Here is a 23806-nt window from a genome sequence, read left to right on the forward strand (position 1 = left end):
GTTAATATAATTAAAAACCTATTTCTTGTATTAATGATGTTTTCCTCTAAGGTGGTGTAACTACCAATGAACTGCAAAAATCATAAGCCTACAGAAAAACATAAATGCTGGCTTCTTTATGTTGTAGGGTGCCAACTTTGTCTTCCAAAATATCAGAATAGATAGGTTCCTTGCAGAAGGATAAAAACCCAGTGATGTGATACACCAAAGTACCCATTTAACATAATAATGCAGTCTCCATCGAAAAGTCCACATATGGTCTCCCACGTTATCATCTTAATTTCCTCTATATTTAGATCAGGAATTCAGTGTGCAGTAACCATGTCTACCATGCAACAGTTACACCACAAAACTTTAAGAGATTTCAAACACAAATAAAAGAAGCCATATGATACAGGAGAGTGAACCATTCAAAACCAGCACAGTATTTTCCTTCTCAAGGTACAATATTCAATGCCAGCATTCCTTTGCTACAGTAACAGTCTTATACATCCATTATTTTATGGATCCATACTTTCATGACTGTATTAAAAAAATGAATGTATCTAACCACTAACCTTTCACTGGAAGGGAACTCCAAAACTGGGATTTTTTTATACTAGAAATCCTTTAGCTCTGTGTTGTACAAACTTGTGAAATCATGGAGTCCTGATCCTAAAAAGGGCCTCAGAAAGCTACTTTAATACAATGATGTTAAATAATTTGTATGACTGAATCCTTTTGTCCGAAGCAAGCCAAAAGCAAGCATCGCAGAAGATTTGTAATTATTAAACAGTTGTCTTTAGTCTGCATCCATCTCAAGACTATGGCAAGAATATATACACAGCTCTGCCTTCAAGGCAACAGTATTTGCAGATGGTAAATAAAATTGCAGGTAGCTCATGATGATTTTAACAATGACTGTGAAAAAGCTGAGGGATAAACTTCCTTTGCAGCTGGTACTGGGAGGGTGGCGGACCAAAATGTTTTATTAAAGGAAATTAGGAAATGATGAAAAAACAGACTATCAGGGCTACATACAGCAATCTTTGCCTCTAAAAACATTGCCTATAGTGGCTGAAGGGGAAGGCATAGGGGAGGAGAAGTAACTCACCATCTCTAGAGATCAGCAAGGGCTAGCACAAGCCCTGTGGCCACAGCGAGCCGTGGGGGCTGCGCAGACACCTTCATCCGCCCCGTCCTGCTGCAGGCTCGCACTGAGCCAAACCTGGGAGCAGCATCTTTGCGCTGAGTCGGGGATTTGGCTCAGTGTCCGCGTTCCTGCTTTCTCGCTAATATCCGTGAATCCTGTGACTGAGCTTGGAAACGACTGTCTCGAGCTGAGGATTAGCAGCGTTCAGGAGAAAAAGGCATCGGAACTGCAGCACCCAGAGAAATTAAGCATAGGACAAAAAAAACCTGCCACAATAGTTGTATAAACGCCTTCCTGCTACAGATTTCAAAGCATGAGTAATAGTAATGGCCAAACAAGAATCCCACCCTTGTTTGAATTTCTTTTTCTTTTCTTTCTGCCTGCTTTTATTCTAACTCCCTGCAGCATGTACCGCGGACTCAACAGCTTACACAGCAATGCACAGAACAGACGGCGAAACCCCGGGCAATCTATTCCGCAAAGCAATGAATTTACTCAGAGGTTGACTGTCTGACACAATTTCCTCCTAGATCTCTCTAGCCTCTGCTCTGAGCATCCGGGGCAGACACAGGATGCTGGTGGGTGTGAGAAAGGGCCTCACAGACTAGCCCAAAGCCTTGACCCGATGGGTATGTGCGTGCCACCCTTTGGCACTAACGTGAGGCTTAGGGCAGGCTCCTTTTTGGCTGGGTTTTTCCATGTTTACACTAGTTACAGGACAACGTTTACAAAAAGAGAGTTACACAAGTGATTTTAAGGAGGCAGGGCAAGGACACAGCCTGCTGTTAAGGCTGCACTTTCCACCGTCAGACCCCACTGATTTGTTTCTAACACTTCAACCACTCGCTCTGAAAGTGCCCATGCTGTTGGGAAGCTTCCCATGCTCTTCTGCAGGCCCTTTGAAAAACACAGATTTGCAATCACCATCCCATAGTACATACATATGTACACACATGCAGATGGAGGAAATGGACTTCAGTGCGCACAGACAACCTGAATTTTGGCAGGTCCTCAGAGTGAGTGGTTCATTAAAGAAGTTATTTCCTAAGAAAATAAATTGGAGCCTGGAAAACTATAATGACCCCTTGCCTTGGGTCACCGACAAGGTTCAGCAGTTTTGAGCCATGAAGCATCTCTCTACTATTTGACTTGACCACCAACCAGCACTGGCACCAGGCTCTCCTCCTAAGGACCAGCCACTACAGGGGGGTGACACTGTACATCTGGGCCATAATTTTCTCCATTTATCTGCTGACTCCAGGGAAGAGCAACATGGAAGACTACAGTTGGGGGGGAGGAAAAACCTCTGGATCCTTTATACCTACTGTCCATCTCAACACCCACCTCAATGCCATGTGGGTCTCTCCTCTCTGCCTAAGCCCTTTTCCACCCAGTCCGGCCCATCCCCTCTTCCCACCTCCATCTCCTACAGTCCTGCCATCCCTGTCTCCTTCCTTTGCACACCCTGCCGGCTCCGGCCAAGCTGCTCCCTCCTCTTCTCCCTGTTCAGTGAGGCACAAACTGGGGGGGCCTACAAACCAAAAGCAACAGGCAACAACAGACCTGGGGCTCTGTCCTGACAGAGCATCATCTATCTTATCTGTAACCACTCCCAGGGAAGGAGGTTTCCTAGCCTGCCTAGGTGGTCTTGCGACAGTTTCATGATGATAACAGGATGTTGTCTCAACATCCAGCCTAAATCATCCTGGCAAATTAGCAAATCAGTAAATTAAGCTGCCATGGAAATCTGGGACTTTAATAACCATTATTACATGTTGGCAGACTGCTAGATTGCACAATAGTTTTCTTTTTGTTGCACTGAATAAATTTAATTCTTTCAACCTCTTCTCCCATTTCTTAATCTCTTCTCGTCGTTTCCTTCTGGATACTTTCCAGTATGCCTGTGTCGTTCTCGGAGCAGGGCACCCAAAACTGGATTCAATGACACTTATGATGCCTCTGCAGTGCCACGCACGAGTAAGTCACTTCCCGCACCTTACGGAGGACACTCCTTCAGTATAACTCAAAACAAGATTTGTCTCTTTTGCAATAGTCTCTCGCTGATGATTCATTTGCAGTCCACTAAAAATCTTCAGGCTTTTTCTACCCACCCCTCTCCAGCTTAAACCTGACTTAGTAAATGTGCATTTTGATTTCTTCTTTGCAAATAAAGTACTCTGTGGCTGCTTTTATCTCTTATCTGGATCCACTCTCCAATTTCTTAAGGCCACTCTGAACCCTGACCCTGTTCACCCAAGTGCCTGAAATCCCTCCCAGCCTGATGTCATCCAAGAGTGTTATAAACATACTTCCATCTTCCAAATCATGACTGAAACTATTGCAAGTTTTCCCCAGAAAGTGACCTTTCTGATATATCACACATTACTGCACTACTTGGATCAGTGGAGAGATGAAAACTCAAATCTTTTTCAAGCTTCATTCTCTGTGAAGATATTTAGAAATGCCACGTTTATCTGGTAGACTGCAACTTCTGAAAATACAGACATTAATTAAAAACTAATACATGTGGTAAAGGTAGGATGCATTAAATTCAACAGGAACTAATGCAATTAATAAATACAATGAGAAGGCTATTTCCCAGTGAACTCTGTTTCTGGGATCAGCCAGCTACAATTTGTCAGTCACAGGCTTAGACAACTGAAGCTGTCGGATAAACCCTGCAGTGCAACCTTATCCATCCTGCCACATGAAGACTAAGATTCAACAAATAATGAATCATAACCAATTTCTGGGATCAACACAAGAAGAGAAGTATATCAGGGTACAGTTCATTTCAAACTGCCACTTTACTTTCATAACACTGAAGCCACCAGGCACCATTTCTAAATTATTGTAATATCACAGTATGCATAAGCCAGACCAGATTTCTCAGAGTTAAGAATCTAAAGTTATTCAATTTAAAATTGCTAAAGTCTAATTTTAATAGATCACACCAAGTTATTGCCCCAGCTCTACTCAAGATCCCCAAACAAAGCAGGAAGATAAGGACCAGGGGAGTCTCCAGCAGGATGAGCACCCACTGTCCAACATGAAAGGAGCTTGGGAAATTCTGGTTACAGAATTTCTATAGCTGAACAAATACAACCTCTGAGAAAACATTCTGGAGATTTAAGAAACAGACACTTTAAAAACCCATTTTAATTGGAAAAACCATTTTTCCATTATTTTCTTTTCAGTGCTTATAACCCTACAAACCATTATTTTCCTAAACATTTTTCAGCTGCAGCTTTTCCATGACATGCACAAGAGCCTCTCTCAGGCAAAGTCTTCTGAAACAACTACAGGGGAAAGCATGTGCAATCTTATATATGTAATACTGGAATCAGCTAATTCTCAGCCTTCAGAAACCAACTCACAAGAAGGAATTTTCCCCCTTTTCTTTCCAGTGTGGTCAAGCTTACTGTCATTCAGCTTGATTGCACTATACAAGAAGTTGCACTTTTTAGGCTCCAAAACATATATTTTTTTTAACAGTCTGTGCATATAAACAGCTTCCCACATTGCATATTTATAAATAACATTGTGCAAAACTCTCACCCATAAAACAGGAGTTAATGCAGTTCCCAAAGTTCGAAGTTGCTGACAGTACCGGTGAGACTGCTAAATACCTGTATCTCCTGACCAGGTGCAAGCAACATTTCTGTTTGCAACAAGTTAAGAAAACCGCTTTTACTAACCACAAAATGGCTCTGTAATGAGAAGGCAATGAGCAGCTGAAAGACTTCTGGCTACAAAAAAAGTCAGCACTAAATAAAGCAGAGACAGGACGTGGCAGGAGATGCACACTTTGCGATGGCTTTCACTGGCCAGCTCCCTACCCAACCTACACGTGTGAATTAAGCTCTATTTATAAGTCTTCCACCGATGTGGGTTTTTTTTTAAATGACCTTAATATAGTGCAGTTGTTATTTTGTTTCTGTTGAACTTAGCAACAGGAAACTCTGTCAGTCCTGCAGCAAACTTTCCATTCCACTGGCACTCCCATTCCTGCACCAGAAAAGCCAGATTTCTAAAGAGGTGTTTGACGAGGTGGGAGAGAGAGGAAGAAGAGAAGAGAGCACACAGTCAAAAAATCAAAATGCCTGTAAAACATGCAAAATGGAAGCCAAATTCAATATGTTTCTTTTCTTTATCCCCTGTTTGAAAGGAAAAGGCAGTGCCCTAATCTGCGTTTTCTAAAGATATATTACTTCATTACCAGATACCTAAGTATTAGTCAGGAAAATTATCTTTAATAAAGGGTTGGTAAAATGAAAATCATCAGCATCTTTACACTCACACATTCCAGTAATGAAAGACTCACTTATCAGACAGCACAAATTTTAGCTTGGAAAGTTATTTGCTTTAGTCCTTGGCTAACTCACCGAGCAAACAGCTACAGAAATTAAGCCTTAACTTGTTAAAAACATAATAAACCTGAGTTTATTACAAGCTTTGGCAAGACTGTTCTGCCACCTAAAGAGCTTTACTGCGGGATGAGCAAAGCTTTTTGGTGCTCCACCCTGCAAATGTTAACTCATCCCCACAATATTTTCTCTTTTAACAGCTTCATAATGGTACACTAACACACAAACACAGCTGCTCAATGGCAACGTGCACCAACACAGGCTGCGAGCAATTTAGCATTTACGAAACACTTTCTTTTTCAGGAACAAGAAACTATATATGAAATATAGGAGCAAATGCAAATCCAGCTAGGAAAGGTAAGACCAAAAAATCCAGCTGCTTTAAACCAAAAACCCAGGGGTGCTTTAAACCAAAATTACATTCCTGTCAAGCCCAAAATTCACGTTTTTTTTAATCATAGACAGTCCTTAAATATGGCAAAGCACAACTAATAGAAAACAATACCAACTGATTTCTGATCCCTGGCATACTTTTTTATATTGTTTCACTGACATGAGCAATACGGGGTTTCCCCCCACATTTGATCCCTGTATGTCTTCTCATCATTTAATTTTTCTTCCAGCAAAGGCACTAATGCTCCCAGCCAGCAATGCCTTTAGACCTCGGAGTCTGTGCATGCACCAACACCGACCACAGCCACAGTCCCCTCTGCCAAAAACTCCCTGGAGGGGCAAAGCATGAGAGAGGATAGAAAGAATTGCCAGGACCACGCATGTGCGAAGACCTCGGAGGCACTGCCAGCCCCCATGCAGCATTGCCAACCCCAAGCATGTTCCAGGGCATCACTTTTATCAAATTATACACAAATCTTGGTACAGCCCTGCCTTACGAGGAACCTTTGGGATCAGTCTCTGTGTCACCAACTGAGAAAACATAAATGTGGCTTAATCCAGTGGTTAAAAAAACACAAGGTCTAAAAGCCCACGCTATTTTTAAAAGGCTAAAAACGTCATGGTGATGGACGCCATTCAGCTTTACAAAGGCTACAGAAAGAAAACCAGCAGGTTAGGTGGCTGGCCACAGCAACGGTGGCATTTCTTTAAAAAGCACAGAAAAAGACAAGGTGACAATGCATAAGTGGCACTCACCACTTCCTCGCGGGCTGCGCTCTCGACACGATCTTTCAGAAAATCCACCTCATCTTCAGTTTTCATTTCCAACTTCCCTGTGAAAACAGAGGGTTCACACAGGCAATTTAAAAACAAACTTATTTCAGAACTGCTGATATTTTTCTGTTTATTCAATCAAGTCTCAAAAAAAAGAAAACCAACCCCAAAAAAGAAAGGAAAACCCAACCCCAAAACCCTTCAACAAGTCCGTTTGACTTCCAACATCTGGTTTCATTCCTGACTTTGCTGCTTGTTTGTTATTAGTTTTAACAACTGTCGTGTCTGGGACTGAAGGAAACTATGAAACAGCAGCAAGCACGGGGTAAAACTGAAAAGCTCTAGGTGAGGCTGAGCACATCTGCATGTATTTGCCCATGTATTTTCTCGGCTCCCGTTTATCTAGTTAAAGAACCAAAATTTTTGCTATTTTTCTTCTTACCATAACCCAAAGATAACACAAGAAACCAGCCTTGCCTTCTCTCAACAGGTATTTTAAGTGTTGAAAAAAAAAAAAATTACAAGCTTCAAAAATGCAGCCCACCTGCACTGCCTTAATGATGATGATTAGGTCCCTGGACTAGGAGCGCAAACACTTTTCTGTTGGAGTTTACAAAGTCCCAGCTGATTTTCCCCCTCCTCACGCTCCCATGATGGTGTCACCACCACAGTGGTACAAACATCACCTCCCAGCTGCTTTCTCTGCGCAGCAAAGCTTTCATTAGTCACCATTCCCCTGGGGTTCCCTTCTGCATACCTTTTCCTGGCATAAAGTTAACGTCCTAATACTCTCTCAACCCTAAGATAATGACTCTCATGACACACAGGATACTTTTAGAGAAGTGATTTGACCAAAGCCACCTAGACGGAGAGTGGCTGTGTTAGGGCTAAACCCCCCTCTAAACCTGTTCCCTCTCTCATTTCTACTAAAACCAAACACTGGATGGATGACAACACCTTCTTAAAGGCAACATATGTTTGCAGTGAGTTTACCCATTCAGGGATTTAGCAAGAGGAGCCTTCCATCTTCACAAGTTTTCCATTGGCATTAAAGTCAACCCTTCATTTTGGGACTATCTGGTTTTGCAATGTTCTATTGATAAACTAATCCAACATCATTAAATCAAATTGACAAGATCTTGTCTCGATTAGATGAGTTTGTGGGCAGACTATCAGAAATCAGAGGTAATTTCAAATTTCTGCGAGTCCCATTTGTTGGCAAAGCAGAGATCACGGTTGCAATGAGATGTGCTCGTGGTCCGATGGTTGAGATCTTGGTCCAAAGACAGAACATGGAAGGAAGAAACCTCTGGTGCACTGAGGACAGGGGAAGCAAGCGGGGTAGTGATACTCCATGCTGGGTAAGAACTGGAGGACGAAGACATGTGCCCTCAGGATGAAATTCAAGGGGACATTTTTTTGCACTCTGCCACTTCTTCCTAAACTTCTATTAAAAAACATATCTCAAATGAAAAGCACTATAATGCTATCACAGTCCTGCTACTTTAACAAGGGAAGGGAATTGTAGTGAGTGCTTTTCCAAAGGGAAAACGCCATTGATGAGAATGAGGTGAAGACTGGTAAAATTCAAAATAAGGTGATATTCTTCTACCTGGCAATGAATGTTTTCTTTAAATGCTGAGATCTACAAGATACACGAGGGATACTTCTCCCAGGAGAAGAGCTAGGGAGCATGGGTTACAGTATTTGTTAATTTAAGATGCCAAACCCCAACCATACCACCTAACCTTGCTGGGGTTGCTTTCTGCCAAGAAGCTGCATCTACTTGGAGGTGTTTTGTCAGCATACACACATGCCATTTCTTCTCTTTTCACCCAGCCTGGCTACTGTAGTACGATTTCATATCCTAACTGCCCGCTTTCCAATGAGTAGACTCTATCTGCCTGACTTGCAAATAATGTCCTTGCAGAACCCATTACTCAGCTGTAACGCACTTCTGAGTCTAAAGCTAACAGCATGAGGAGCTGCCTTATGAAAAGTAGGATCTTCTAGCTTCATTGCCTTCCTTCAGTGTTGTGATCAGTCACTAGATATTTGTCTGGATAAGGCAATTAGCCCTTTGAAGTCTCTGTTTTGGGGGTAGGCTGAAACTAAGTGGAGGCAATTAGATAAACAGGTATATATTTGGGAGCAATTTCACAATAAAAAAATTAGAGCGCTCAATGATTTGGAGTAATGGCAACACCAATTATCAGCCGGTTACGTCTCTGACAAATTAGCATGACAATAAAGCCCTCTGATCACACCCGTTTCTGAGAAACAGCCTCGTGACCTACACTTCCTTTGGGAAGGCTTTATTGTATTCTATAGAAAAAAGACCTGATTCATTCTGAGCACTGACGACTCCTGCATGGCTACAAAATACTCTGTACAAACCTAGGCTGCAGGGAAAACTCCCCAGAATCGACACAAAGAATTGAAGGCTGCCACTGAACTAGTACACAAAACACGCTACCCAAAGTTTAGACATGGGCATAAAGAATGTACACAGCAATAATAATAAACAATAAATCTGTTCTCTTGAATTACTGCCGTATCAAGAGTTCTAGATGCTGCTTTATAGGAGCTGAATTTCAGAAATATTTCAAATAGTGAGCTTGGATTCACAGCGGTCGCTTGTCTCCGCTTTAAGCCAATACTCTATTTGGGCTTCCCTAACATCTTGCCTCAGAGCAATCCTAAAGTTCTTCAAGAAAAGATACTCCGGCTCAAATTTTGCTTTGTGCAGCATCCCACTGCAAAGAAAAAATTCTTCCTTATGGAGAGGTCAGACCATTGTATTCCAAGACCTTTTAGCACTAAATCCTTATGTATTTTAAATCAGGAACAGGGTCACCTCCTTTTCTCCCCTCCCTTTCCATACCCTAACACAAAATGATGCCTTAATCTTACCTTCCTACTTCAGTCAGTATCTTATTGGACTGTACAGTCCCTTCTCCTTTTAAAACCTCACCTACACAATGTCATGCCTCCAAGAATCCAACCCTCAGAGATAAAGACCTGCACTGTATGGACAGAGCCAGCAGAGCGGGAAGCTCCCACAAGAAAGGAGTCCTGCCAGGTATTGAATTACAGCCACTCCCATCCTATTGAACTGTCAATCCACCACAGCACTAAAATAGGTTCTTTCTGATCCACCTTTAAATCTTTCTACTTATTTACTAATGATCCCCTGACTAATGTTTACTGGTTATCTCCCGACACATAGACTTTCTAAAAATCCTGAATTCAACGTAAAAAGGATTTGCTAGACCCGCCACTGACCCCCTCCCAAATTAATCCTCTCCCCTGACCCCAGTTATTCTGCTATCACATATCAGAACAAATCCTCTGCCATCACCCCATTCTGCATTTAGACTGAAGAAACAGCTCCCAGCATTGAAGCAGTGAAATAGCTTTATAGCTTTACAACCTCATGATTTATATCATGGCTGATTTTTTTTCTTTTTTTATCATTTAAATGTTTTGTTTGTTTGTTTGGTGCTGGGAAAGGAAGAGGCACTGTATCATTTTCTCATAGCAAAGAAAAAAATGGCAACTGAAAAAGTTCAGCTGCTTCCATTTAACAGCTGTCTGAACAGGTGGAATATAAAGATCAGATTACCTCCATGCTTCAGTAATAAATTCACCTATGATTTAATTCCAGGCTGGAGCAACAAACCCATTTCTCTTTCATTGAATTTATCCCTTTATTTCCCTTTTTGCAGTTACCTGGTGGTGTTCTCTATTAGCTCCTGTCACATGGGCACCAGATGTCTACGCTGTCCCGCAAGTCCCACCGCTCTTCCCCATTACCACTTATCCGTGGGGAACACCGGTCCCACTTCCCAGCCGATGGCAGCAAGTAAAACTCAACATCTGAGTTCCAGTACTGCTTAAACACACTGGAAAACACCACCGGCTGCTCTGCCCAACAAAAAAGCTTTGCAGCCCGGAAAAGGCGGTGGGGGTAGGGCTCGCTGGCTTTTTTAAATGACCTAATACTGCCAATTAGGAAGTGGCTTTGCGCAGTTCGGAAGGACACTAGCAGCTGTTTCAAGTAGAGGAGCAAAGAAAGAGAGCCCCGTTGTACCCTCTGGCTCCACGTTAGCAAAAATAAAGGGGAGAAGCGAAGGAATATCACTAAGCAAATAAACCCTCATGCCCACGTGAAAGTGTATAACTTGAAGATACGAGTAATCCAAATAGCTCCCTCCCATTCATTCCTCTCCAGGGAGGATTCAGGTGTTACAAATTCTTCTGCACAAATTCACAGGAGATGATGTCCTGTCCTTATCGCCAGTGCCAGCCAAGAAACATGCATTTGAACTGGAAGTTTTAATATGTAACTTCAGATTTCTTTCTCCGAAGAAAAACCCCAAACACCTATACTTCCTCCGCAAGGCAGGCCTCCTGCTCTTATTTCCCTTCCTTTCCTGATGAGACACTAGAGGCACACCTACAAAGAAAAAACTAAAAAGTAGGAAACCAACTGATTCTTCCTACCTGTAACAGGCTCAGCTCGTTGCACTACTGGGCTGACGTTCCTCTTCTTTTTTGAGGAACTTAAATCCATTTCTCCATTAAGGCTGGCTCCCACATCCACTGCAGCCTGGGTCTCAAGCCCCACTTTTTCTGTGGCTGGTAATTCAGGGGAACAAGGTGTCTCCGCTGCAAAAACCACTGCATCAAAACTTTTTACCATTTTAGGAACTTTATCCAGAGAGTAGCCATCACCTGACGAAACCAAACTCTTGACTCCCACATTTTCCAGTGACTCAACAGCATGCAAATAGCACAAACATGGCAAGAAGTGCGATTCAGGTACAGGTTGGCTTTGCTTCCCATCAGGCTCAGCCAAGACCTCCCCCTGAGCTGGTTTTGCAGTGTGACCAGCATCGCTCTCGCCGGCTGGACAAACGGTGTCGGTGCTGGAGTCGCTGTCACACGTGGGCTCTTCTGCGATGGGCTGAAGCGCTGCCCGGGGAAGCATGCTTTCCGTATCCTCCTGCTCTTCCGGATAGGCTGCGACAGGGGTTATTGTCACCGGCCTTAACACTTCCTTACCCTCAGAGGCATCACTCGGGGCTCTCATTTCTGAAGCATCCTTTAATTCGGGGGTACTGCTGCGCGGGGAGATTCGTTGTAGGGTTTGACTGGGATAATGTTCTTGGTTCAGGGCCACATCCGGACAAGGGTTGCTCTCCACACCTGGTGACTTGCCTGCCGATGCAGGTTCACGGATGCTGCTTTCTCCTGCACCCACTGCCCTGGTCTTGCACACTTCTTTGGCATAGGCTGTCCCTTTCATCTCCGCATCCACATCGCTGCCACCTGCCACAGGCCCCTCCTGACAGCAGGCAGAGGGTTTCACAACAGCAGCAAGAAGTTCCTCCGACAAGACCTGCTCCCTGCCACTTGCACGAGCCTCCTGCTCAGGCTCAGCTTTGCCTCCTTCAGCCTCCTGCAAGAGGCTCTGCTCCGGAGAGCCCTCATCCCCTGCATGGTCCTCAGGCCAGCCGGCTCCGGCAGCTACCTTGCCATGCTCCCCGCCACGCTGCTGGGCGAGCTCTGCTGAGCCTGCTGCCACCGTCACTGCTTCCTGGTTTTGTTTAGATTCTTCATTATGAGTTACAGAGGGTGTGCCTGTTAAATTGTCCTCCGCACAGTCTGTGCCCTTGGCACACGGAGCTAACCCAGGGTCGTTAACTTGCAGAGCTGCCTCCTGCCCGGGAGGTGCCACTGCAGCATCTCCCTCCTGACTCACAGCCGGTCCTTCTCCTCTGGGTAGGGGAATGAGTGAGTACATCTTGCTGCTCAGCCCCTCCTGCTCCGAAGCACTTTCTGCTATCTCTGCTTCGGTTTGTGCAGGCTCTTTTTCTGCCAGGCATGCGCTGGTATCCTCCAGAGGGAGTGATGCAGGCTCATATTTGCTCTCTTGAGCAGTGTCCGGTTTGAAGCTGTCGCCCATTTCATCTTCAGCGACAGTTTGATCAGCAGAACGGTGACAGCTAGCGACTTCCTGACCTCCATCTGCAGAATATGCACTTCCTCCATCTCCGCTGCTGCTGGTATCAGCTCCTGCTGGCTCCTCTTCACGGGCTTCGGGGCCCTCCATTGCTTCAGCTGCACATTCAGTGATCTTACCGCTCTCCTGGCAACGTGCAGGTTCTGCACCGCTTTGATTAGATCCACCAACATCACTGTTTTCAGGTTTAGCATCAGGGCCATCAGTTTCCATACTGTCTTTCAGGGAGGGCAAGCTGGATTTCCCAACTGTGCAACCTGCTTCCATATGCCCTTCTTGCTCCCCGCTGCCACGGATTTCCAAACCAGGATCAGGTTTTGATGCACATGTGGGAAACTTCACCCCATTCACCGCTGGCAACGCTGCCCCAGTACTTGCAGTGACATCCTGCCTCGCCGCAGCATGGGCATCGCCTTGGCTTTCCAAGAAGCCCCTGTTTACCTGATCAGTGCATGAGTCTGCTCCAGTCTCTTTGTTATTGCTGGTCTTGCAAAGGTCAATGGAGACATTGCTAGTGCCATCATCTGCATTTGTACTGTCACACGCCGACACCACTCCCACATTTGCATCCTCCCCATCTGCACTCTCAGTGCCATTAAAACCACCGAGTAAGGGCTGAGAGGCACTGGCTGACTCTTCCTTAGCTGGCAATTGCTCTTCTATGTTTGCAGTCCTCCTTTCACCAGCCTCAGCCATCCCATCCTCTCCCTGCTGCTGGCCCGCAGCCCTCTCAGCTGCCCCTGTACAGTTCCTGCATTCAGTTTGGCCCATAGCCACATCCACGCCCTCCAAGGAAGCTGGGGCTTCGCCTGTAGTTTCAACCACAGTAACAGTACTGTCAGCTGCACGCTCCTCAGCAGCTTGCACTTCCTGATGGGGACTATCTTTACTGCACAAGCCAGCTTGATCCAAAACAACTCCAGCAGATGTCATTCCAGCTTCCTCATTTGTATTTCCACAGGATGGAAGATTTACAGCACCGTTTACACTTGCACACAGGCTCACGGTGCAGTCGTTCTCATCTGATATAGTCCCAGAGCCTTCAGCAGAGGTTGGCCCCTCCTCTTCCTTTTTACTCAACGTCACTTTATTTTTACTTTCACAGAAGCACTCTGAGCTCTTTGCATCCCCCAGGCTCAGCAAGTCATTTGGCAGGTCATTAAAAGCTCCCAAACTCCTGCTGTTGCATTTATCCTCCTGGTGGGTTTGGTCTGAGAGCTGCCTGATGTCCAGGTGAACAAGATCAGATGGACATTCCTGCCTTCCTTCTCTTGCCATTTCTTCTAGGCTCTGAGAGGTAGTGGCCGGGTGACCATCTGGCTCTGCTGCTTTAGAACAGCTGTCTCCAGAATCTTCCAGGACAGGCTTGGTCTGCTGTCTTAAACTCTGTAACAAGAAAAAAAAAAAAAAAAAAAAAAAAAGATTACTTTGCTCTGTCACACATTTACACTGCCTCCACCATGTACAAGATCTCCATGTACATAATCCTGTTCCATGCGACTCCGGCTCCCTCTGTACCTCTACCTGGTGTCGCCTGGGACAGAGTTACAAACAGACTGCAGTAGGTATTCTATGTGTTGGTTTTGTTACGCAGTAATACTGAAATTATTAGAATGACAGAAACGTTGCTTAGAAAGAGCATCTGAAGGTCGGCTAGTCCAACCTACTGCCTGAAGCTGGAGTATCACCAATGCAACAACAGGTCAACCATTACTTTATCTTGCCAAGTCCCCAAAACCTACAGTGATGGAGTACCCACCACCTCCCTGGGCAATCTGTTCCCATGCCACACCACCCTCCCATGAAGAAGTTTTTCCTAACGGCCAGCCTGAACACCCTGAAGCTGAAATTTGTCCCTCTACCCCCTTGTCACACCATCTGCCACCACTGAGAATAACTGTAATCTTTGTAATTGCTCTTCAAGCAGCTGTAGTCCTATTTCTTGAGTGCACTTAAATTCAAGATCAGTAAACAGCAGAATTCAGTCTACCAAATAATGCAAATATATACCAGTCTAGTCCCAAAGGGCTTGAGGAAATGCTGCTTAAGAGCAACTTCAGATCCCTGTCCGATGGCACTCCCCAGTTCTCAGTGTTGCTCAATTTTCTCTCTATTGATGGAAACACTACTTCAGACGTTGGAATTGGCTGACTATGTCCGAGCACCACCACTTGTCTCTCCTACTCCTAGAACTGAACTAATCATCTAATGTATTCCTGAGAATTGCATGCATAATTAAATATCTGAAATTTATTTCCTAAATGGAAATAAAGATTTGAAAATGATGACATACTACTAAAATTAATACATGCATTATCATGGAACAGTAGCAACATATTCAATTCCTGTCTAAACAGCATTTTCCTTCCAGAGCATCCACTTTGTCAAGGATCCCCCAAGCTTTTATAATTTGATACAATCAAACTTTTACCTAAAAAGAACAGTCTATTTCAATATCTCCTTTTTTATTCTCTTCTCTGAAGCATATCAGTGTTCATATCTTAGAAAAAGTGACTTATTAAATTAATGAGCAACCTCAATCTTTCAATGTACACCCCACAGAGCTCCCTTGGTTTGCTTGGGGTTTTGCACTGTAAGCTTTTGGAGGTCACACTGGTTTCTCACTAAGTGTCTGTGACTATCCACAAATACAAAACTCCAAGGTACTAGTTAAAATCTGTTATTTTTTGCATTTATTTGTAAAAATACTCCAAAAAAATACATGCATCCTAGAAGCCTAACTTAAACAGGTCCCTGCAAATTTTGTTTAAGACTTTATTTTGTCAGAAAAATAGAATTTCATACCAAAAATGTCAGCTTAAACACCCCTTTTCTCCCTGAATATTAAAACAGCCAGTATGTTAAATGATGCATCTCAGAGAACTTCTGGGTACTGCATATACAAATAGTGGCTAAAATCATCACTGCTATGTTGAGGATATTGCATTTACTCATCTTTCCATACTCTGAGGTTTGCAAACGAGCACTACCACTGAATCACAGACCGCTAAACATACCTCTGTTTTTTGCCATGAATCCCCTATTTAAAATAATCCTGCTACCCAGCTCCCATATATGCTGTCACCTATGCCAGAGCTTCCTGGTTTTGAGGCATCCCAAGATACATTAGCATCGGAGGCAGGCAGCATGGCATCACCATCCATTGTGTTGCAACAGGAATGGGACGCAGGGCTCTGCGTGCAGCAGTACCCACAGGCTGCTGCTATTTTTTGCAAGGGCAAACAAACAGGATCAAATAGCATGCCGGCTGTCTGGTGGCTATAACCCCGCAGCAGAGCATGGAGACCATGCTGCTGGTTCCCTGCCAGGATGGACAGACACAGACAACACAGCCAGGATGGACAGACACAGACAACAGTGATGCTTGCTTGGGAACAACCAAGTTTTTCAAAAGGAGGGGCTGTGGCAGCCCCAGCATCCTCACAGTGAAGTCACTCTGCTGATAGCCTGAAAAATAGAGCCGTCTGCAAAAGAAGCCAACTGGCTTTTAACTGACCCAAAATGAACCTAAATGAAATAATTACAGGGCTGCTTTCCAAATTCAAATCAGATTAGATGTGAAGTGAAACAGTACTGGAAAGAAAAAGTCTAAACATAGCTTTTTCCGATTTCATTGTCAGGCAAAATGTACCCATCTGGCATTCGCACAAGCAAACAAGAAGCGAGCTGGATATGCTGGCCATGCTTTAGTATCTTTTGATGGAAAGGGGAAGCGATTTCACAGTTAGCCTTGGTTTGCCACTCATACCACCAGTTCCTGTTGAGATCGGGAATAATTAACATCTCAGGCGCCCAGGGAAGGGTGAAAACGGCTCAGGGTGGCCCATACCTCCGAACGTCCCCCCAGCCCACTGCCTGCAGACGATACTCCCCTTCCTTACTTAAAGGAACAAAAATATCCTGTTATTTAGATCCCACACGTCTGTAAAGGCGGATATATAAGCTGATGAAGGAACACCCACAAGCGATGCCAGCTGCGCAAGACACGTGGGTGTTTCTGAGAAGTGGCACAGAAGTGTCCTGCTGTTTCACCTTCCCATCCCAACCAAGACCCTGTGGCATCGATTTTAAAGCAGCAAGGGGAAGCCCTTCCAAAGCCCCATAGCTCCTGCAGTCTGACTGCCATGGGGTCCAAGAGGAGCGCAGTGAGGGGACCACTACGGACACGCACTGCATGTGGCCAGGGCAGGCTCACCCTCCAAGTCCTACACCGAGGTGCTAAGGAAATGGCTGTTTTCTCAATCACCTGTCCCAGAGACTTTCCCCTCAGTCTCCTCTCTGAGCGCAGACTTCCCATCTGAACAGAGACGTACCCACCATGCTCATCCCCCACAAACCCAGCCTCACTGTGGAGCCTGCCTTACACTGCCCAACGGCTGCTGGACGCTCTGGAGGAACAGCATGCCTCCAGGGAGGTTTTCCCTGCCCATCTGAGCGGGTCGCAACCTAAATGGAGAAGACAGGAGCTGGGAGCAGAGAGAGCCCACAAGGCCAAGCAGAGCCAGCATTGCACAGCCCCAAGCCTGCTTCTCTTCTGAGCTGCCTAATACAACTTTATCAGACCGCCCCGTGCTCAGACGAGAAGAAAATAAGCAGGTGTCCGCCTGGATGTTTGATAACGACATCCAGAGAAAACGTCTAGGTAAATACACCCCCAAAGGGTGCCTACGCATGGAAGTCCTTCCCAGGTGCCAGGCTGCAGCCAGCCAGCTCCCCTTCTCTTTCATCATCTCAGCCTTTCCCTTACCATGTGCTGGTGGCTCTGCATGTGCATCTGAAGGTGCCGTATGTCACTCTCCAAGCTGGCTGCTACCCCTTCCTTGGCTTCAGCTGTCAGCATGTAAACATCAAGCCCACGGTGGTGCTTCACACTGTAGTCCCCCGAGTGCACGGTGTGAGACAAGGTGCTCCAGGAGTCTGGTTCCCTGGCTTCCTCTCTGCAATAAAACAAGCACGGGTTAATTGGCAGGCAAGGAGGGATGCTGCATTGCGGGACACGCACGCTGTTCTTCACTCTGAACAGTCATCTAATCAATGGCCCAGGCGAAACAGAGCCCCGGCTCCAGGGCGAGACAGACAAATACACAGGCATACTTCTTGGTCTTGAAAATTAATGTGATGTAGAATTAATGCCATCCACAAGCTTTATTTCACAAGGCCCTTCGCAGGTAGAGACACCTGCTTTTTTTCCCCAGACTATGAAAGACTAGCAGCAAAGGGCACAATAATTGCTTATTAAAATGGAATTTATTGCAGGTGGAGATCACCAAAGCAGCTATTGCAGAACAACAGACACCTGAAAAACAGAACTGCAGAGGGACACATTAGAAGGAATGAGGATAATCATGATACAGATGCTACAACTGCTACACTGAAACCAGCATGCTGCTTCACAAACACCCAACAGCCATCAAATCATAGCAATTTTTTCACTCCTGAAATGAGTTTAGCTTGCCCTGTGAAACTGCTTCTGTGCAAGATGTTCTCAATGTTGTGAGACAGCTGTCCTTCTGCAGCACTATCACGAATTTTCTTTTTACCAATCAAAAGGAAAGAAAGAAAAGAAAGATGCTGTTGTAGATCAGAATGAAAAAATAACTCAGCAGTGACACGTATTCAATAGAAATTTCTATTCAGTCATCTCTTTTCGAATGTCAAACCCTGATTTTGCACAGACTTGTGACTCAAAGCAGTAATTCTTCAGGTCTCACTGAGCTGCACAGAGGCTACATTGCCCCTTTAAGGGGGGTAAGGAAACATTTATCTTGTCTTATCTCAACTAAAGCTTCAGGTTTATAGATTTCATTTTGAATCAGAACTGATTCAGGAAACCCAAAATCTGTTTTAACTGTCCTGGGACAGAGTGGCTCATGCAGCACCCTCCCAAGCACTGCATGTCCCAGGAGAGATGTAGAGCTGAGCAGGAACAGGGGATTATGCTGACCTGCTCAGGGGTGCAAGAAATGGAAATTTCTCCATTTTCCTTTCCATAGGGCTGCATCTACCGACAGCCAGCCCCAGCTGAGAGCATGTCCCCTCCCTGTCGTGAAGACTAGCCCCTGTCACAACAGGCATCCCCAGATGTCCCTTTGCAGCACAGCTACAGATTTCCCTAGAAGGGACAGAGCTGTGATTTTATGCAAATAATTAGGAATTCAAGAAGGTACATATACAGTAAATGTATACCACCAACCAGGCAAAATTACACATAGATTTCAGCACTGTTGTCGACGGGTTTCTTACTTTAAAAGTAGCAAACCTTTCTAGAGGGCAAGTGCCCACCTAGCAAACCACAGGGCTACCTCTCTGGGAAGCCACACAATTTAGAAAGCAAAGTTGTAATGAGCAAACAATACCACGATTAGCAACAGGAATGGATAGAGCAGGGTGGGGAAACAGTTGGACAGTTCATCACATGGCAGAGAAACCTGTGCAGATGACGGTGGTGGCAGTGGCTGTCCCTGCTCTGCCCCTGCACAACCACCCACCCCCTTCTGAGACTCATTTTGGGCTCAATCTGCAAGGAAATTCAAAGTGAACCCACGTCTTCCACCATTCACCACCATGTAGCTCAACTGACTTCAGCAGAATTACTCTTGACTTAAACAAAATCAATATTTCTATAGAGAAACAGAAGGAAGCAGTCCACTTTTTGGTGGTAATTAATATAAATCCATGGAGGCAGTGAAGTCAACTGAGCCATTACAAGTGACTAAAGAAATTACCTTCCTTTAACAGGAAAAACAGACCTCTCTGGAGTATTTTTCTTTTCAGCTGTCATATATGAGAAACCACTGTACTCAAAGGCCACTCTCAGAGTACAACAGAGGCAGTCAGCACAAAACCCATATTCACCCACTCATGGGGACAACATCAGCCGGATTAAAGAACTGAGCGTGATGAGCCTGCTCCAGTTTCTCATAAGCTTCAAGTACACTTATGAGCATCTTCAAATCAGCACCCACAAAGCAGCCTGCACGACTCGAGCCTTAAAGGACCCTCAGCGACTTCAAAAGCCGCAAAATCTGGAGCAAGGTGACAGGCAAGCACAGTCCCCTGCAACACCATGAGCATGCCCACCCCTCCTGCAATCTACCACCTTCACATGGCCCAGACAGATCAAAAAATCACTTCTGCTTCCAAAGACAGCAATTTCTTTTCATATTCAAGCTAACAATCTGTGTTACACTGTATAAAGAGCTTTAAACCTTTTGAAAAACCAAGATCTTTCTCACATCCAGCCAACTACAAACAACTCCAAGCTCTCATTTTCAGTAGCAGCCACCTACGCTGCACAAAATTAAGCAGTAAGGTAGTAGATGGCTCAATCTATTGACTCCTTCAAATCATCCCTTTCATACACTGCTGCATCCTGGCACTAATGGTCTGCAGCAGAGAGGACAAATGAGTATTTGCAAGCATTAATTTGTTTGCACACCACTATTTCTGTTGTTCAGGCAATCACTTCAAAGGCCATGTAGATCATACAAGATGACACTCCTGCTTGTTTGTCTTCATACACTGAGCTTAACAGTTTGTGTCTTTCCTTTATGTCTCAAGATGATGATAAAAACACACTTTCTTCCAGGGAAAAAAAACTTTGCAGTCATGTATTTTGTACTCCCTGGTTGTGAAAGATGCTTATTTTGTACAAATTAGAAATTTCTGTAATGGTTGCATAGAAGCGCATACCCAAGCCCGTCTACTAGGAGATAAAAACAAATATGCAAATATTTACTGAAGATTTATTAACAAAAATGTACATAGAAACTCCAGCATTTGAGAAGTCTGAAAATCTGCTTCCATTCAGCACAAAAATTCAGTTTGCTGCAGTTTGCCAGCTACAAGGGAAATCTGTCTTCTTATGAGGTTTAACCATCTGGGCCAATTCTTTCTCATCCTCTTTTCAACAGCTTCCCATTGAAATACGTGAAAGATACCAGTGAACTGAAAATTTCATCAGCATCATCTCTGAGCCCAACTGTTGCAGAAGAAAGTATCTTGCTTGGTTAAAAAAAGCAAGGACTGCTCAATAAGGTTGACAGTGCTCACTAGCTCCACCCTTGGCAGAACCATGCCGTGTCCCACTGAAGAAGCCTAGAAGAAGTACTCCAGCTCCAGTCCCTGCTGCTTCTGCTGCGGTCTTCTGTCCCATGGAGGTAAACCCAGAAGGGAAATTCCTGGCTTCAAGAAAGGACAGACTTACCAACCTGCCCTTCATCTGCAGAAAAGTGGCTCAAAGAAGGATGCCAACCCCAAACAGGGCGAGAGAAGAAGCAAACAAGCCTCCAAAATACTCTTAGGCCATGACCTGCTCGATCCAGGAGCCGATCAGATTGCTTAAACCGCAGCATCACCTCCTGCCCATTTGGCACCTAGGACAAAACGATAGGTTGTGGTTTTTAAACCTCTCAGCATCACCCAAGTAGACTCATCCTTGGCGAAGGAGGAGCCATACCGTACTCAAGTGCTGAATCTCTTCTTGTCTCGTGGGGGAGCAGATAGGATGGCCCCGGGCCAGTGAGCAGCGGAAAGAGGGAGAGGAAAGCCTGCACCGACACAGCACAGCTCCCAGCTTCCTGCAGATACACGCAAGATATTTTTAAGAAGAGAGAAGATAAGTGAGAAAGGGAGAACAAAAAAAATGAGTAAAAGCTCTGCCAGCCTTCAAAAGCTGCAGAAACTGTGCTCGGTAACAAGGGTTTGAAATTCAGCAGTGCCGGTGCTCCCGGCAGGCGTACTTTCTGGTACAGAGATAACAGGTTTTAAATGGTGGGGAGAGGAAGAGGAGGGGGGAAGAGATCAAAAGATGAACAAAAAAGCCTCAGTGGGTTAAGCAAAACCTCGTGTTAGGAAGATTTATCCCACAGTTTTACAAATGGGCAAGGAAGGCAGTGTGGGAACTCAAGGTGTTATTTCCTGGGGATATCCCCTCCAGATTTCTGAGCTGGACTTTGGCTGAAACAAAACAAACTCAGTAGCGTTGCCAGCTCTTATGATCTTGCTGCAAGCCTGACAGCAGCTGTGGGTTTATTCTGAAAGCACCAGCTCCCAGATTCATGTGATAAATAAAAAAAAACAAAAAAACAAAAAAAAAAAACCACACCACTTTTTTTTTTTTTTTTTAAATTAAACAAAGTCCCTAGCATTACAGCTGCCATGAAAAACTAGGAAATGCTAGAATTTAGATGCTGTTATCTGTAAGGCAAATAAAAACTAAACTAAACTGAATTTTAATCTTACATTCTTTTTATTAGTATTATTGTAATATCACACTGAAAATACTAGATCAGACAGACTGTGATCTGGGATAAACAAGGAACGGTGCCTACCGGGACAGGATGCTGGACTTGCTGACAACTGCACAACACGTCCGTAACACAGGTAATTTAAATCAAGCCAACAATCCCTCCTGTGAAAACCCAACACCCAGACTTAAAGCAGTCACCAGCACCTAAACCCAAGACATCTTAGAAATTTGACAAAATAGAACTTAAATGCTATTTGCAGAAGTGTTGAGGTAATAGAGGCTTTGTATACATATGATCAACTTTTCACCCACAATCTTTAGTGATATACAAAACTCTAGTGCACACAAACACTTTCTTGCTCCTCTTCATTTTTGTAGTCATCAATATGCATTGTATATTAAACTCAGAAAACATGTGCAACCAGTATATGCTAGAATAGGTTAAAACAAACCAACCATTCGTAAATTTGACAGATATGTAACATAGCATTCATACTTCAGGTGTTCCCAAGTGTTCCAAATGTCCCAGAAAAGTAGAGAAAAAAATGTCTCTTATATAAGAAAATTTTATAGATCACTCACTAATTTGAATACTTTTGATGTTGAAGGAAAGAGTTAAAGTTCATCTGATGTAGAAATGATGACTTAGCCCTTACAGTGCTTCGCACAAACATGAGCTGCAGTGGGTTCAGACACTGAACTGAATTCAGGATTGCATAACCTACCCTTCAATATCAGATTAAATATTTAACAACTTGATTCAAAATATTTAACACTAACTTCTCAGTCCATTGATCAACACACTATACAGTAGGAAATCATACAAGACAGAAAAGCTGGCTTGGTCCTTCAACAGCTGTTTGCAGACGCACATATCCTAAGAGAACACGTCCAGTATTTCCTACCACAAAGGGTCTGTGCTCCTAAACCTAAGCATTTTTTAGGCCCCAATGTTAGACATAAAAAAAAAATACAGCTACAAACTGTCATCAACTGTATTTGCCAAAAAGTACAATGAGCATTCCATAAGAACAACTGTCTGTTACTAAATCCACTTTTCCATTTGTTTTATTTTCATCATCTTATCTAACAAGAAAGATACCCTGCTCAGGATGTAGAGCTGTAGGTCCAACACAGAACTCAATGTCAACGTGGAGTCTCATCAGTAAACAAAAGAAATTTAAGGTGAATGAATGAAATGCACTCAAGAGCAAAAACAGATGACATCTGTTGCATTTTAAATACAAAAGCACAGTCATAGAGACTACTTCATCAAGCAATGTTTTCTTTACAGCTAAAACCAGCATTCAGATCAGGACAAGTGATATGGAAGGAAGACTTGTCTCTGCAGAACATCTCTGTGTGCTGCAAGCGAGCGTGACCACAGACGCTGTAACACAACCCGAAGATGAAGCCATCGCTTTGCCTGCCTCTGACACAGCAGTTTACAAAGTCTTCCTCTACAATAATCTGTTCAAACTTTAATCCCTACCATGAACATCACTACTTCTAGCAAATCTGCTCCAGGGACTGAGTAACCTAACTGGGTGTCCAGCTAACCCATGGCTGAGGCAAAAAAGCCAGCAGTTCTGGGAAATCACTTATCTGCATTTTCTAAATTTATCCTGAAACAGAGCTGGTCTATCATAATCACTTAGCAACCACACAAGGCTGTTCAGGGCTTACGGCCCCTACAATTTCTGGGATCACCTCCGGATCAGGATTGCTGGGGGGGGGGGAATAATTTTCTTCTCATATCTTACCAAATCTTCTCAAATCTCTTCTAAATCTCTTCTTTCTCCTCCTCACTGGCCTGTTTACATGAACATCATCTCCCAGGA

The 23806-nt window shown here is 44.2% G+C and overlaps 1 protein-coding gene across 1 annotated transcript in view; it reads right to left on the reverse strand.

The window, feature by feature from the left end:
• Positions 1-5879: 5879 nt before the first annotated feature.
• The window catches only part of LOC121232400 (A-kinase anchor protein 13-like), a 131295-nt gene continuing 113368 nt past the window's right edge, over positions 5880-23806 (reverse strand). Inside the window, exons 8-11 of the mRNA XM_041123583.1 lie at positions 17463-17652; positions 11173-14080; positions 6649-6725; positions 5880-6423 (exon numbers count right to left, since the gene is read on the reverse strand). Of these exons, the coding sequence (XP_040979517.1) occupies positions 6352-6423; positions 6649-6725; positions 11173-14080; positions 17463-17652 (3247 nt within the window). The 3' untranslated portion in view covers positions 5880-6351. The remainder of the gene's footprint in view (positions 6424-6648; positions 6726-11172; positions 14081-17462; positions 17653-23806) is intronic.

This window comes from Aquila chrysaetos, chromosome 5 (assembly GCF_900496995.4).
Source record: "Aquila chrysaetos chrysaetos chromosome 5, bAquChr1.4, whole genome shotgun sequence".
NCBI lineage: Eukaryota > Metazoa > Chordata > Aves > Accipitriformes > Accipitridae > Aquila > Aquila chrysaetos.